General features: G+C 34.4%; 2 protein-coding genes across 10 annotated transcripts in view; one reads left to right on the forward strand and one right to left on the reverse strand.

The window, feature by feature from the left end:
* The window catches only part of ANKAR (ankyrin and armadillo repeat containing), a gene marked incomplete at its 3' end in the record, with an annotated part of 53,731 nt that extends 49,679 nt beyond the window's left edge, over positions 1 to 4,052 (forward strand). Inside the window, exons 23-24 of the mRNA XM_081050776.1 lie at positions 2,260 to 2,306; positions 3,802 to 4,052. Of these exons, the coding sequence (XP_080906902.1) occupies positions 2,260 to 2,306; positions 3,802 to 4,052 (298 nt within the window). The remainder of the gene's footprint in view (positions 1 to 2,259; positions 2,307 to 3,801) is intronic.
* On the reverse strand, positions 35 to 13,350 carry OSGEPL1 (O-sialoglycoprotein endopeptidase like 1; the record flags this gene model as incomplete). Of its 9 annotated transcripts, none has more annotated exons than XM_081052545.1 (9): positions 13,194 to 13,338; positions 11,954 to 12,194; positions 11,036 to 11,423; positions 10,044 to 10,248; positions 9,819 to 9,967; positions 8,879 to 9,009; positions 8,706 to 8,777; positions 7,126 to 7,231; positions 35 to 458 (listed from the first exon to the last, which is right to left on the reverse strand). In XM_081052545.1, exons 2-8 carry the CDS (start codon positions 12,172 to 12,174, stop codon positions 7,153 to 7,155), a joined length of 1,245 nt encoding a protein of 414 aa, XP_080908671.1. In that variant the 5' UTR covers positions 12,175 to 12,194; positions 13,194 to 13,338. The 9 variants fall into 9 exon arrangements, with proteins under 9 accessions (XP_080908671.1, XP_080908674.1, XP_080908670.1 ...); XM_081052548.1 differs by lacking the exons at positions 35 to 458; positions 11,036 to 11,423 and adding exons at positions 1,355 to 6,757; positions 10,531 to 10,600; XM_081052544.1 differs by lacking the exon at positions 35 to 458 and adding an exon at positions 1,355 to 6,757.
* Positions 13,351 to 17,351: the final 4,001 nt, after the last annotated feature.

A 17,351-nucleotide genomic window follows, 5' to 3' on the forward strand; every position in this document is an offset into this window, starting at 1 on the left:
GAACTACCTTGATATGAATATATGCCTTTTATACCAAAGGATAAACTTCATTCTAACTGTTCATTGCCAGAGCCTGTTTTCATTCCAACAGAATTGGAATGAAACAGAATTGTGAGTGCAGACAAGAATACAAGATCTAGGGGATCCTGTCTGGGGATCCTGTCTGGCTAGGATTATTCACATTTCAGAAAAGTTTTGGGAGACTGGTTGCTTCCACATCTGATCCAGGAAGGCATTTTTGGGTAGACTGGGGTCATTTGAGAGTTCTGGCCAACCAGGAACACCGCCATGACCTTGGCATCAAATGGGAGTTTGGGACTTACTCCAAAGCTAGGTCAAACTCCCAGGGTGGAAAGAGGGCTAAGTCACACTCAGTGGCTGGCGTCATGCCAAAGTTTGCCAGGCATGTATTTAGAAGATTTGGCATCAGTGTTGTAGTTTCATCATGACTTAAGTTTCTGAAAAAAGAGAAGAGAATCTCCTATAATGGGTATATTTCCTTCCATAAACGTAGCAGAATTACAAGTCTCTGCAAATAGCACTATTTATATAAAGGAAACAGAACTATTCAAGCTATATTATTATCTTTACAATAGTAGAAGAGAATAGGATACAATAGTGTATCATGGTTCTAAAAATCAATTTTAAGTGTATAGAGAAAAATGTATCTTCAGAGTCACTTTAATTTTATTTGAAAAATTGAAAACTTACTACATAATTTTATATAAAAAGCCAGGGAAATCTAAATTGCAATAGCTACAATTGACAATGTAAAAAAAATATTTAGTCTTTGAGAAAATTACTTTAAGATAAATAATGTATTTTGTAGTCACTTCCACAGCTAGCCCATACGGCAACTTTTTGAGAGTTAGAAAAAGGTGTCCCTTCCTCGGGACACTTTAGTGCCATCTGCTGGAAAATGGTTGAAGCAACTACACAAACTACAATGATTATGATGTGGATGGCGCCCCTTAGAGTTGTGAACATTCAACTTCCAGGATTATAAATAAGCAGTGACCGATGGTTAGCAAATTTGTAAGAATGGTTACTAAGTGAGGTGGAATTGGTGAGCAAATAATTACTCCTATAACTAACAGTACTTCACACTTTCCTTAGAGCATTTATATGGACTATTCCCCTTATTATTAATAACAATCCTGTGAAGGAGGTAGGTTTAAATAAAACCATGGGAAATGCATTAAAGATTACGAAAACAAGTTTGGAACCTTTGGAATGGATAAACATACCCTTCCACAAACTATTCCTTGATACCACTACTGGAAACAGAAAGTAGATTGATTGTGGTTGGGATCATAATAGCTTTATAGCTTTTTTTTTTTTTTTTTTTGAGCATACACCACCTCTATTGTCCCCCATCCAGCACCAAGAATGGGAGATTAGAAAAACTGGATGTACAAATTTTGATGTAGAGAGATATATTGTACTGGTGTTAACTGACCCTGTATGAAAATAAGATTAACACTAGCTAGTTTCATGTTACACGATATAGAACATGAAGTTGGCATATGAACAGATTGAGGCCTGTGCCTCATTAAAGTTCATAACAGCAAATGTTCCTCATCAAATTAACCAGGAATAATTTGTGATAACTAACCTTAATACATTAACTTTAATTAAGGCTTATTTTATTACCAGGGGATTTTGCAATACCACATTTATATGTTACATGTCCAGGATGATTAAAATACTCCTTTAAAGCCACACACACACATTCACTTAGGTTCACCTTGCTATTCTTTGGCTTGAAACACTTCATTGATAACCCAGTACTTTGAAAATAAAGTTCAAATTTCCTCATATTCTTAATGCATAAAATGACCTGATCTTTATTCTCCACCTTATCTTCCTTCACGTCTCCAGATACCTTTAATTCCGACGATACCAGACTACTTAGTGCCCTCTGAACATGCCATACTGTTTTATAGTACTGTTATCTTTCATACCCTATTACCTCTGTCTGGAATACCCTCCCCCACCTCAGCCATTTAAAGAGCTATTTTCTTCAAAACCCAGATGAAGTGTTTTTCTTCCATGAAGCTTTCCCTGATCACTTCAAGCAGATTTAACATTCCAGGTGTTTTAAGTGATAAATGAGTGACTCAATATAAACTACTTACAGATAACATGTTAGTACAGGTAACACATATAAATTAGACCATTCGGCATTAAACATGGTCCCTGGGTGTACTAAGTCTTTATACACTTCTAGCTTTTTTGATAAAAATGTTTTCCTTTTAGTCTGGAGAAAAATGGAGGACCATCCGTAATTCCTGTCTTTAAAAAAGGTAACTGATTTTTCTTTTTTCTCTGAGCTACCTTCTAGCCTTGTGTGTTCCATTTCTAAAAATTCAAAATGTAGAGGCTATGAAAAAAATGTTTATCTGTAAACTTTTGCTTTTGTAATTCTGTATACCTGGAATATCTTCCCATTTACAAGCCAATGTTAATCATTTATTTTAAGGCTTTCCCTACTAACATCACTTGACAGAAATCCCTCTTAGCTTTTTCTCACAAGCCATGCACAGAAATAAATCATTACTGAAACAACATGTAAGTATGAATTAAATTATGCCCTTGCTATTGTTCTATTCAATGTACAACTTGTCTAATAAATTCTTAGGGCAGAGACATTTTTTTCCATTGATACTCTGTACACTTTCATATATAGTTTTAGTTGGTAAATGATGGTTGAGTGGCTTAGGCCTGCAAGATCAGAGTCCAGATCTTATAATGTTACTTATCAATTCCTATTAGACATGTGACAGGAAAAATAAATTACTTATTGATTTCATATATGCTTAGTGCTTGTTCATGTTGGCTTAGTGTAGGACCAAAATCAGTCTTACTTTGTACCATATTTCCCTGAAAATAAGACTTAGCGGGACCATCAGCTCTAATGCATCTTTTGGAGCAAAAATTAGTATAAGACCGGGTCTTATACTATATTATATTATATAAGACCCGGTTTTATATTATATTAAAATAAGACCAGGTCTTATATTACTTTTTGCTCCAAGAGATGCATTAGAACTGATGGTCCGGCTAGGTCTTATTTTCGGGGAAACATGGTATATTGTCCTATAGCCAAAAACAGATAGCACCATTCAGAAGTCAAAATCAGTTTGCTGCAGTCACAAATGGAAAGGGAGAGAGTAGGGAGAGAGAACAAAAGGAGAGGAAAGAACTTCATTTATTCATTTCATATTTGAGGGAAGCTAGGTGTATAAGGGAGTCTATACTTCTGAATATCATGGGTAGAAAAATGTCTGTTTTTGTATAGCTCCTTTAATTAAGAGTAATTTATATACAAGAATAAAGTCAGTCTCATTCTTTCTACACTTTAATACTGGTTTCTAAGTAACAATCTGTGTATCAGTAATGGTCTATGAAGTTTTCACAGGTTTGTAGTAACATAAGAAAAATAAGGACAATGTAGCAAGTTTCCGATAGTTAATTTCGTTCAATGTGAAGTCTGTCATTTTGAGATAATGCCTTTTACACTTTCTTTTGGTGTTAAAATATCCCTTCTTTTACAAAATATTTAATGATGGTTGGCATTTGTTCTTGTATTAGTGCCAACTTAGCATACTAAAAAGTTGGCAACCATATATCGGTCCCCAAAGATTTTTGCACCCCTACATCTACAAGTCTGGATGTTACTGATCTGTTCTCTTAATATGTTTTAGTATGTAAAGAAAATAGAACTATACAGAACTGAAGGCAATGAGACTGTGCCTAGGGTTCTTATGAGACATTTAATTGTGGCTCTCTAATTTTTAGGGAGAGAGCACAGAAGAAAATTAAAACCTAAAATTCAACCAAGAGATTCTTTGACTTTAATGTCTCCTGTAACTAACTTCATGGGACTCTTCAAAACAACAAAAAAGGCCACTGTTTCCCATAATATTTTTTCCTTTTCATCTGCAATTTCATCAGATATCATAAAAGTATCAAGACCAAGAACAGTGTTTTTGAACGAACTTGGGAAACATGTACAGAAAGCTAATTCAGAGGCTGCAGAAGAGCAATAAAAGCATTTTAGCATGAAAGGATTCCTGAGCAATCATTTTACATTTTTGTTTTTAATTGTGGTAAAATACACGACATAACTGAGTATAATCTTTTTAAATGGAAGTTCTTGATATTTAACAGATTTCCCTTAAATTAAAATCAAATCAGAGTTATGGTTTCAAAAAATAAGTAGAATTTTCTGAAATAGAATACCTCTGCTTAAAATTATTAATATATAGCAACTGACACGAGTGGCAGAATTAGTATATGTATGTATCAATTGTTAGAAATCTTTTTTTAATTGGTATGCTGGGCTAAAAAGCCCCGATTCAAACTAGTCCACATATCTGTACTCTGTAATACGTTGCGATATTTGATGATAAATACTAAAAACCGCATGAGGGTTCCAAAATCTAAAATGTATGCTTTTAAAACATTTAATTTAAAAAAATCTGAATTCGTTACTCATCAAGTGCAAAAGTATGCCTAAAAAATGTGGCAACCAGTGTTGACCATTTTCCAAATGTATTGAGTACCTTTGGTTTGAGCTTGGAAAGGGTGATACTCTTTGTGGCTTAGAATCACATGATTTTTCCAGTAGATGGGACTTTTGATGTATGTCTGTTTTCCTGTTTTACAGCAGTAGAGAGATTTTATACAAAAGCAAACTGGGCTTCCCTGTGTCCTTTAAAGCCCCTTTTTCTCTATCCATTTTGCTCAGTGTCTTCATATGGTCTACCTGGACTGCACTGAATATATATTTTAATTAGCAATTATTTTCCACAACATGCCTTAACACAACAGTGATGGTGATGATGGCAGCTACGTGTACTTAAGAATATGTGACAGAGTCCAAAGCCTAAGCTCTTAACCACTGTACAACAGGAGACCTCTTTAATCTTCAAAGTCAATTCTAAATTCTCTTAATTGCTCCAAGTCACAACCTTCTGGTAGATGGACTAAAACATAGGAATTGTGGGGGAGGAATAGCATATTTTATATTAGAAAGGGATACACAGTTCAAATGATAAGAAACTCTGTCATTTATTCAGTGCCATTAAGGATAAGAATTCACATCAATGGAAATATTAAGCCTCTGTAAATTTTTTTTTAAAAAAAGGCTCTTGACAGCAAACTTTGAGCTTTTCAACTAGCTTCATATGGGCTAAGGACTATATTTTAAGAGTATTTTCAGGGTTGAGAATTGGGGTTTCTTTGTATTCAATAACATAGACATTCCCTGAGTATCTTGGCCTAGCCATATCATTCTATGACTCCTAGTACTTACGGTAGTTCTCCTAAAGTACAGCCCCCCTGTAAAGATTATTTTTATTACCCTGCATTTTCTTGTTATTTTTTAACATTATATATAAGATAAGAAAGGCCTTAAGATACAGAGCGTTTCAGCAAATTGCTTGCCTCTTACCTGTACTATAAGCTAACTTTGGCACATATGCTTGCCAATATATAGAGTTCAGTATTTCTCCTTTTCCTTTTCCTTACCATCTTTCTCTTTCTTCTTTCCCTTCCTTCCTTCATTCCTTATAGCTAAGTATTGAAAGACCTAAAGATATGCAACGCTTCCAGAATTTGCTCATTTTCTTTATCTGTAGTTTCCCTTATTTATATCATGAACCCAATTTTAACATGTGTGCTTGCAGTACCTGGAAAAATTTTGATACACTGAAATTTCAAAAACTTAGATTATAGATATCCCTATTTATAATATTTGTGATAGTGGGAAGAAATTTTGGTCAATTTTCTTTCATAGCTTATGTATACTCTGATTGTAATAGCCACAGAAAATAATTCTTCTCTTTGAATTCAGATCCACATAATATAGAACACAAATCCAAATGTAAAATGTGATTCACAAATTATTGTTTCTTTTAAATTATATTTACAAACCATATCTATACCTCAACATCAAATAATGAAAAGCTCTATAAATACTGGCTATTTGTGTATGTTCCCTCATATAAATTATATTTTCTATTTCCAGGATAAAATGGATGATCATGAAACAAAACTCTATGATTCTAAAGAAAAGAATTACTTATGGAATTTCCCAAAAGGGAGGACACCTTAAGGAAGGATTAAAATAAGAAATCTTTTCTAGATTTTTATTCTTACCTCCTAGTTTCTTAATATAAAGCAAGTCACTGACTAGAAAGTTAGAAACTTGCTCCTGTATGGGTGACATAATACAAATCTCTACTAGTAAAATCTCTCAAAAGAAATTAAACAGACAGTAACATTGTCCTTATATTCAAAGTTCCTTTAATGTAGGCAAAAAAAAAAAGTGATAAATTTATGATACCTGAAGTATAACGTTTCAGATTCAAAGGAAATTATGCAAAACAAAAACATAAGCCTTTTCATCTTGTGTTTTAGTCAATTACATATAATTTCTAATACAATAGATATAAATATATGTGGTCAAATAAAAAGTACAATACAAAATGAGAAAGTACTTGCATGTTATATTTCTTAAAAATCTCAGTGGGTTTTAAGAAATGCAGACATTCCATTTGCTCCGGAGAAGATACCTATATTTTTATAATTAATGTACATTCTGTTGGAGAAAGTCACCTTTGGTCTTGATTTAGAAGTCAATGATTTGACGTGATCTTGACCTGGCTCCCTTTCTAAAATTGCTCTTGCATTGGAAAAGTCAGACTAATGTCTTAGCAGAAGCCAACAACAACAAAAAGCTTCTACTACCCTGCAATGAGAAAGAGGGAAAAAGATCCAGGCCTGTGTAATACTGGGCCAAGATTTAGCAGAATCACTGTATTTCTTCTTACAGGTTTGTTTTTCTACTTGTTAACATCAGTACATTTTTTCCTCTATAAGATGTTTTACTTTGGTTTTTGATAAATTTATATTCCCTTCTAAGACTATAACATACTATTACAGTCTCTCAGAAGAACAGGTAAAACATCAAACATAAGAAAAGAAATAACAAAAGAAAATCTTGATGAACAATATTATATATGTCCTTCAATTTGATATACAAAAAGAAAAAATCAACAAACACTGAATTTTTTGGTTGAAATACTACCTTTAGGCATTTTTTGATTGAAATACTACCTTTAGGCATTTTTTGAGGAGCAAAAATCAAATCTCCATTTTTAATCGTGGTACTTTTATGGCAGCTTCTCCAACTTCTTTAGATATATCTATTCCAAGAGGACATCTGCGTCATAATCAGACAAATCACATTATTTCAAACATTTGCTTCCTGATCTGTCACTAGTTTTACAGACTATTTGCTTAGAACCTTAACAATTTATGAATCTAATGTATAATTAATTGTATATCATGATAGTTCTTGAATAGATACAAATACAGTGAAAAATCAAACCAAAATAATGGGTGAAAAAAGTCTAGTTCCATTAATAAATCTAAATTTGGAGATTTTTTTTTAACCACTTTGAGGTATATTTGACATGTAAAAAGCTATACATATTTAATATACAACTCAATGACTTTGGGGATTGAGACGTTTTGAAAGAAAATCCTACTGCTCTCAAATACTGTGAATAATTAAAAACTTAAAAGAAAATAGAGAAATGACAAAAAATGTCTTATAATTCTCTACAAAGCTAAAAGGGTGAAAATAATTTATCATACAGATAAAGTCAAGCCTGAATTCATTTCTACTTTAGAAATTCCCCACGTTTCTATTGATTCTTCTCTGAGGTTTCAAAATCTGGTTTATTCCTTTTCTACCTTCCTTTGTCACTGTTGGCAGGAGAGGTCTTAGGTTCTATGCTCTTTGTTTTTCCTCAGTAAATATCTTTGACCTCAGATTTCTGCTTTTTTACTATGTTACCCGATATAATGCTTCAACTGGACCCCAACTTACAGAAAGCCATCCTCTCCAGCCTCAACACTGCCAAAAAGAATTAGACGATATATTCTACCAAAGGCTAGGTCATCAACATCAACATGGGGGGGTTTCTTCTGCCACTGCTAACTAAAATCTGTTTATTTATAATCAGCCATAAGAGTCTGTGGTTCTTGTAGTGACAGTTATGGACTACAACGCTGAAAAATTTTAAAACCTCAGATGAAAAAATGTTGAAAACAGAATTATTAGATTATGAAACATAATAATCATCCTTTACTTTTAATATTTTTACTATTCCAGCATCAACTTAGACCAGAATTTGATAATCAATTGAAAAACTATGCTATTCTTTGGAACTTTGATTTGTGAGATGAAATAAGGCTTGCAGAAACAGCTATCTTTTGGCCATTTCTCAGCTGCGGGTAGAAGAGCACATACACAACCCAGTTTCATACCCAAATCCTTTTTGCACATTTTCCTTAAGTTTCCCAGCATACTAGCTGAGATGGTCTTGACATTTCAAAGGTCCAGGCCATGGACATGGTTTTCATTCTGATCCCAAATGAAGGCATTCATCATCCTCATCCACCGCCTGTTTCTAACCTATGATTTGTCAAATTTTTTATAATTTGATATGGTAGCAAAAATATTTCTTATAAGATATCTACCTCCTATGTTTATGAAATAAATTAATGTATCCTTTCTTCAAGTACCACCAGAATGTCAATGAAAACCTCACATACTCAGATAAAAGCAAAATCCAGGCTTTGACTTTGATAATGCAACTTGCATAAAGACTATGAATGGTATTACGTACTTTGGTTCATAGCGGATGCCTTCTGTGTCGTATAAAATGCCCAAGCCAGCACGCAATCTTTCAATACCATTCCTAAATAAGAAGCATTAAAATAAAATAAATAGCCCAAGATTTAAAGAAGATTTAGCATGATGAACCAGCAATTAATATTTACATAATTATGAGTGGCTTACCATGCAATCATAATGCCGTTGTCAGTGCACAGTTTGGGAGGAGGACACAACAAAGTGCATTGTGTTGCATTTGCTACAATTTCCAGAGCTTTTCGGATATATAAGTTACTTGCAACTCCTCCAGATACAACCTGAAGGAATTGAGAACACCAAAATTAACACATACCACATATGGATATGAGCCAAGCTGTTAGCTACACCTGGGAAAAACCGCAGCATTACACAATAAGAAAACATTATATTTTGATAGATGAATAATGGGCAAGTGATATATTTGTATAATAAAAATTTGAAGAAAAAAGGTCATCAAAAATTTCAACATCAGCATATATTGATCACTATCATTTTTGTATATTTTCTTCTAAACTTTTTAAATTACAATCATAGTACAATATTTTGGACTGCAGTTTTTACTTATAAGCATTTTTTTCATTTTACTACATAATTCTTAAAAAACTATTATCTTTGATATTCATGTAAAATTCCATTTTGTCAACCTAGCATCGTTTAAGTATTTTCTCACTTCATGATTTTCTAAAGAATGAAGTTTAAGATACAGTTAAACAAGAAGTTTATCAAGGCTTTTAAACACATTCAAGGGATTTCATCAAAGGAACACATTTGAAGAAAATCAGCCTATTTTTCTAAAAATAAAGACACCAGCTACTGCATTTCATTTCTTATTGTAAACCCTCTTTTACATTCAATGAGAAGATGCAGCCTTGGACTTTTTCGGCACACAGGCTGTCTAGATGAGCCATAAAGCTGCCACACCTGTACAAGATATGGCTGTTAAGTCTTTATTCTGCATATCTTCTATTGTCTGGGCTAGCATTTGGCATAAAGACTTTTTCATTCCATGCACAGGGTCAGTCAAGCTCTTGCAAGTACCATACTGTAAAGTGTCACGACTATTCCAAGATGAGATGAGAAAACTTACCAGTACCGCATTACTTTGAGATAACAAGTCTCTTTGCTTGCAAAACAGAATAGCACGATGTGTTCTTTTTGCGATGTGACATGCTGTTGTGTGCTGTACTGCAGCAGCAATGTCCGCAGCTGAAGATAGGATTTGCCCCTTCTCAATACCTGTAGAAAGGAGCGGATATTTTTAGACACAACCCAGAATTACTTATTTGTCCAACTTTACTATTTAGAAATATACCTTCCTCTTTTTCCTTTTGCATTATTGTCTTATCAATAATGTGCTGAAGTCCAGTAAAAGAAAAATCACAATTTTTAGCACGTTGCATGGGAGGTTTGAAATCAAAATGCAGTTTATTTCCTTGTTTAGCTAAATGTTCTATAGCCTTCCCACCACTCATGGTGGAGCACTCTGGATGTTTTATTAAGGAAAGTCTTCTTGCTACCTATCAAAAATAAACACAAAATTACATTTTGAAACCAAGACGCAAGGAAATGAATTTTACTAAAAACAAACAAAAACCTGGATGAATACAACATGCTATACTTTTGCAAATGTGGATTACAGGTGGTGGTCAATAAAGACAAGCAGTCTTACTCCTGACAATCTGATCAATAGTGGGCGATCACTGCCTCCCAATCTACTTTTGCTCTTCTATTGGGAATGGAAAGTAGGCTTGAAGTTAACAATGATTGCTTAATGATGAAGTTCAAAAATAAAAACCTGCCCTATTTCTTCCAATCATTTCAGCTGTTGGCAGCAGGATTTTTGTATATGGCAGTAGGCTCTGTAGGATTCTAAAACAAAGGAAAAAGAAATCTGCTGTTGGTGGTATTAGCAATTGTGATGACCATAGAATTTTGTGCATCTTTAATATTCTTGTTATCTTTATATTATTTCATTTTTACAGTGCTTTACACTTTACAAAATACTTTGTTGCACACAATATTATGCTATTTGATTAAAAACATAACTGCATCTGCAAACTATTGGAGCCTTTATGTGCTGATGTAAACCTCCTATCATTTTATTTGGAATGGGTAAGAAAGAATCTTTTATAAACTAGGGACTACTCTTTTTCTTTTTGTCTTACTACACATACATTTTCAGTCTAATATGACATTATTCAGAAGTATTCAGATGAATTGTAGTAGTGCATCTATTACTATTTAATTGAATGAAACTGACACTTTAACAAAAAAGAATGAAGAAATTAATTATTAAGTAATTACCTTGTCGAGCATGTCACCCGGTGCTATGTCCAAAGACTTTCCAAGAAGCAGAAAATCCGAAACTCCTCTAACTAATGCCAATAGACAATGACCTCCAGAAATCAAAAGAACTAAAAAGGGAAATTCTACTTTATTTGTCAACCTAATAGTAAGTGCATGAGCCTCCATATGATGAATGGGAATAAAAGGCTTTTTAAATTTGTCAACCATCTGTAAGCTAAATGATAAGCCTACTCCTAAACTTAAAGCAAGTCCTGGTTTTATGGTAGTTGCAATTGCTGAGAGTTCACTTGGAGAGACTTTACTGACAGAGAGAGCTTCTTGCACTATGCGTTGAATGTTTTCTCTGTGAAGCTGTTGAGCTACTGGAGGAATAATCCCACCTGTTCTGAAAGAGATTTTTAAAAAAAGCTTTTTATAATTTTAAGATTTTGAAAATAGAGGAAGTAAAGTCATATTATAGCTGAAGGCATGTTTTCAAATTAATCATTATATAGCTAAAAATGTTAGTAAGTCAAGTATTTTAAAGTATGTGTGTCTTATAATGTAGCGTACTATAAGAACTCAATATGTAGTGATTAAGGGTATAATGTCTCTGTTCAAAATTGTACACAACAAAATATGGATTTACTTGTTGATGAAGGAAATCATCAAAATAATCTTGAGAAGCATTCTAAAGAAGAAGTCTTCAACAAGGAACGGACAGGGTAAAATTGGATTTTAGGAAAATTAATCTCTCAGCCAAGTGAGAGCCTTAAAGGCCAGTTTAAGGTTTTCCACTGTAGTTATTAGGAGCTTTTGCACAAACGAAGAAATTAGCTCGTAAAATTTGACTTTTATATATGACAAATACAAAAGAATTATTTCATTGTACTTTTTCCAAAAAAAGTGGAAGCTAGCAAGATAATGTCTACTTACTTTAAATGAACTTCAGTTTGGGAATGTATTGCTTCTCCCAGAACATTTCCAGTTTCATCCACCACAGCAGCTGCTGTATCATCACAACTAGTTTCAATTCCCAATACTAGTTTATGAAGAAATACTTTTCCAGGATGAAAATTAAAACTTCTTAAATATTCATAAATTTTCCTTTTTGATGGGTTAGAAAAAACTCGTGCTGTCTTATTCAATATTAGCATACTTACTCTATAGATAATACCTTGAAAAGAATTAGAGAAGTAAACTTATTATTTGAAACTGACATTAGCCACCAACCCATTCAGTTAAGCAAAGTTCTTAAAGCTTGGTTCATACTTCAACATACAGTTTTATAAAATTATAGGAACGTTTTGTAAAAGTTAGTAAAAATTTCTAAAGGCTGTAGCCATCTGTTATACAATTATGTAATTTATGTAATATAAATAACAGTATGAATAAATATAATGCTCTCCAAGGGATAAAACAGGGAACTCCAACATAAAAATTTTTAGTATTACTATTACTTTCATGCTGTTGCCACCGTTCATTATTCTTTATAAAACAGCTAACATACAATAGCTACACGGAATAGCCCTCTGAAAAGTGCTACGTATTTGTTGACACCTAAAATTAAGACAAAATGTGGTTTTAAAAAAAATGAAAGGATAAAGCGAAAACAGAACATAAAAACAAACGGGTTCCATTTTCTTGAAACAACTTTCAAATTTAATCATTTAGTTGGAAAACAAGAGTTCCCATAAAACACACACACAAAACAAGATTTAGTCGTCTAGTTTAGCAACAAGTGGTCTCATAAAGCTCATCTTAAAAGAACATCTCGACCAAAACGACTGCAACCTAATACCTATTTTATCCATTAATTACAATTTCTCGAATTTAATCTACCTTTTTGCCACAGGTTCATCATAAAGGGATCTCCTCAAATCCTATTATCCCCCAAATAACAGCAGTTCATCACTAGAGCACCCTTGTATTTCCACACTGCCAAGTGTCTAGTTTCAGCTCCCAAATCACCCGTTCTAAAACTTTCTGGATGTTTAAGCAGGTTCTTTCCCTATCACAGCAATGGAAAAATGGGGAAAAAGAGCGAATAAATACTGGAACTTTTACTGTTCCCCTGGGGAAGAGGACATCCAGGGACATGATCCACCTATTCGCAGAGAACAGCTGCGGTAAATGCAGCCGGGACAGGATGGGGATCGGTGAGCAATTCACCCACCTTCCTCGCGATCGACAGCAGCTCGTACTCGTCTCGTCTACCTTATAAAAGCCGGTACTGCCCTTCCTCAGGCACAAGACAGCCTGAACCTGGCGCCCCGGAAGTGATGTCATCAACACGGTGCCAGCATCCGTCGTCTGCGATAGCGGCCATTTCCCTAGAAGGCATCACTTTTGAGAGTGAGTATAAGCTTTACGAGTCCCTGTGCGTGTGCTCATGCATTTTCCCCCAGATCTGCAGGTAACGAGACTTCTCTACACGGTCACAGGACTAGTGACTGGTCTAGCGGAAGCCGAGCACAGATTTATCTGATACCCATTCAGTTCTAAACACTACATTAAGAGAAAACAAAATATTTGCCTTTGACTGGAATCCGATGCCACTGTGAGAAAAAGATGGGGTAGACTATTCGTCATTCCATTTTCGAGGAACTATCACCAAACCAAAGGTGTGACCAGAAACAGTGGAAACTAGGGACGCCCGCAAGGACTCGCACAGAGTTCTCAGAGAACTGAAGCGTTTCCGGTCGGACAGTATAAACCGTTACTCCCCCTTCTTCACTTGAAGGTGTGGGGCTGGTTCGTTTTTGTGAGAAAAGTAAAGTGGGGGAGGGGAGCTTGGTAAATATTCACTTACCTAAAAATTATAATATCCCATTTTCACAATACATTATGTGGTCTTTGCCTACTACTGTATAATGCAACTTCAGTATAATATTCCCTTGTATTGTTGCACCTCCTTCAATCTTTTTTTTTCCTTTTATTGATACGTGAACTTACCACTATTTGAATAGATTTATCCCGAGAAGCTGTCTTTTTCCCTGCAGACTTGAAGGTTTAACTGAGCAAGAACCTTATAAATACAAGGTTGGACAGAATTGGCACATATATTTGTGCCTTGAACAGTGTGAAGCTCTTGGTATAAAAGATGAGTAAATCATAGTCGGCAAGTCATAGCTATAGTCTAGTGGTAGATAAAGATATGTAAATTCATAATTAACAGAATGTTATGGAAAATTTTTAGGTGGAACTTAACGTTTTTCAAAACCTTCATTCCTGATCACGGCACTGTACACCGGAAGCTAAACAATAATGAATGTCAACTATAATTTTATATATATAATGTGATGGCTCGGTGCAATGTCGGAGGGATAGTGGATGGGGGGATGGAGAAGGGGGGTCCACAGTATGAGGGATATAAATGATGAACGTCTAAGTATTACCTTGTCTTGTTCACCTGAAACTAATAAAAAAAAACATCATTTGTGTGTGACAATAGTAATCATAATTAACAATAAAGTGGCACCTAACTATGTATCAGGCACTGTTGCAGATTAATTTATTTAATCCTCCCAACAATCCCATGAGGTTACTATCTTCATTTTACTGATGAGGCAACTGGTCCGTACAGTTTGGGTGACTTGCAAGTCACACAGCTAGTAAGTGTAGAGGTAGGATTAGAAGTCAGGCTATCTGGCTCTGGTGTCTGTTTTAACTGCCAGAAGATAAAATAACTCATATTTTCCCTAGGCTGCACTGTTGACCCAAAATAGAAAAAGAGAAAAATTAAGACCTAAAAGTTAAGAAAAATGAGTCATCCTGTCTGATTGGATATGATAGGTCTGAGGTTATTTTCTATTATGTACTGGAGTCTAGCCTGAACATAAAACCTTACACATCTGGCATTGTTTTTCTTGCAGTTTGAATTTTCAGCAGGTGTATCCCAATGCTATCGAGTTATTCCTGTTGTGTGTGCTAGTCTCGGTGGTAGATTCCTCATCTAGGCGCTGTTGAGCCTGAAGGATGCATTATGTGAAAGCAGAACTCTGGGGCACATTAGGGAGGAATTTTACTCTTCCTTTGATTGAATGCATTGAGTAGAATGAAATGGCACTTATACCAGTCCCACATATTCGGCAAGTAAAGGTATACATCTTCTATGTTCTTTATTGTACTAAGAGAGAAGTTATTGGGAGAAAGGTATGTGTGGGCTTTCATCAGATCATATCACATGGTTTAGGTGCCACTCATGGGCATTCTTAACAAAATATGGCCTAACCACTGTAGCTTCAGCTTAAATTGAGTTACAACTAAAACTAAATATGCTCAATTTATCTCTGCTATTGTCTAACTTTCCATTCGCAAACTTTAGAGGAAAATTATATATAGAAGAATCTTTATAATACTCATTCCCTAATTATGTCTTACTAAATTAGATTTTATCACGTCTTTATTGGGTTCTTCCCTTTGTGCTAGGGACTTTATTAGTTCTCAAAGATAAAAGATCCATTCCCTATTTTCAAGGAGCCGAGTGTAATGACAGTCCATTGCAATACAGTAGAATGGAAAGTAACAATGAGAGGGAATTAGCTTGGGGAAGGTGTAGCTTGCTACAGATGTATCCACAGCCTACAGGGACCTTACTCAGTGATTGCTGGGTTTCAACATGATTCGTATCAAGGCTTGCAATTGGTTTATCAAATTTGGAAGTGACTGGACTCTGGGGTGCTTAGTCATACATTCAGTTTGCTCAAAAACTGCTATGTAAAAATCACAATAATGAGAAATGCAATGATGGAGCTAAGATAGTTGAGCTCGCTGGTCCTTACCTTCTCTGTTGACTAAATTACAGTGAAAGCTCGATCCAAATTATAATCAGAAGATTGTTTGGTAAATATGGAATGGAAGCAATAAAAATGAGTTTGAGACTAAATGGCTGTTTCAAGGCTGATGCACCCTTTCCAGCTGAGTCACATACTTCTCTTAGTTCTTCATAAGTTGGATTGTGCTAATAGTCGTTTGCCTTTCTCCTCTGTTTCTTTGCTGACAAATCTCTCTTGATGTGAAACATTCATTAATGTTAATACTGTCAACCAGTCTCATCTTTGAAAGATATTTTGCTTTTTAGTTTGCTGAACCATTATGCTTATTTTAAAAATTTACACTAAGATGATTTTTTTTATTGTGGTAAAATATATGTAGCAAAATTTCCCATTTAACCATTTTTAGGTGTACAATTCAATGGCATTAAGTACATTCGTATTGTTGTGCAACCATCACTACCATCCATCTTCAAAACTTTTTCATCTTCCCTAACTGAAATTCTGTATCCATTAAATAGTAATTCCCCATTTCCCCTTCTCCTAAGCCCCTGGAAACCACCTTTCAGTCTTTATGACTTTAACTACTCTAGGTTCCTCATGTAAGTGGGATCACACAATATTTGTCTTTTTGTGACTGACTTATTTCACTTAGCACTAACATCAAGGTTCATCCAATGTTGTACCATGTGTCAGAATTTCCTTTTAAAGTTGAATATTCCATTATGTGTATATACCTCATTTTGTTTATCCATTCATCCTTCAATGGACACTTGGGTTGCTTCCACCTTCTGTCATGAGTAATGCTGCTATAAGCATGGGTTGTGCAAATACCTTTTTAAGTACCTACTTTCACTTCTTTTGGGTATATACCCAGAAGTGGAATTGCTGGATCATATGGTAATTGTTTCATTTTCTGAGAAATTAACATTATCTTACTTTTCAATTGTGTGTGGTCTGTGTGTTTTTGGCATAGGAGGGAGAGGGTGAGTCTTTTTGTTGTTCTCTTGTACTCCCTATGACTGTTAAGTGCCATGATAGAAGCATATGTTTGATAATTCATAAGAGGACCAAATGTTTCAAAGCAGGATCATGTATGAGGCTTTCGTGTGGTAGTATACTGGTATCTTCCTGGGCAACAGGCAATAAATCATCTGGCTTCTCTGTTCCAATTTTAAAAATTATAAAATGAAAATAATGCATGTTTATCTTCTTGATAAAATGGATCAACATAAATACAGAATTTTTGCAAAATCTGGAAGTTTTTCAAAAAAGTGGTCGATAAATATTTAACTATAATTAGAAAGTCAGACAGTTTATATACTATACAATTCCTCAGTTTATATTTTAAAAGAGCTCATTCTACAGTGCTAATGTAGTTTCTGTATGATAGTTCTTGTATTTAAGAAGAATGTGTTTCTTATCAACGTAATTACACAGTTCGAGTGAAAGGACATTGTGATAAACTTGGCTTATCTGCTAATCTTAAAATTATATAAAACTTTAGAGGTACAGGTTGAGTCACTTCCATAAACATTAATTATTTATTTTTATTATTA

The sequence above is a fragment of the Rhinolophus hipposideros genome, assembly GCF_964194185.1.
Source record: "Rhinolophus hipposideros genome assembly, chromosome: 6".
Classification (NCBI taxonomy): domain Eukaryota; kingdom Metazoa; phylum Chordata; class Mammalia; order Chiroptera; family Rhinolophidae; genus Rhinolophus; species Rhinolophus hipposideros.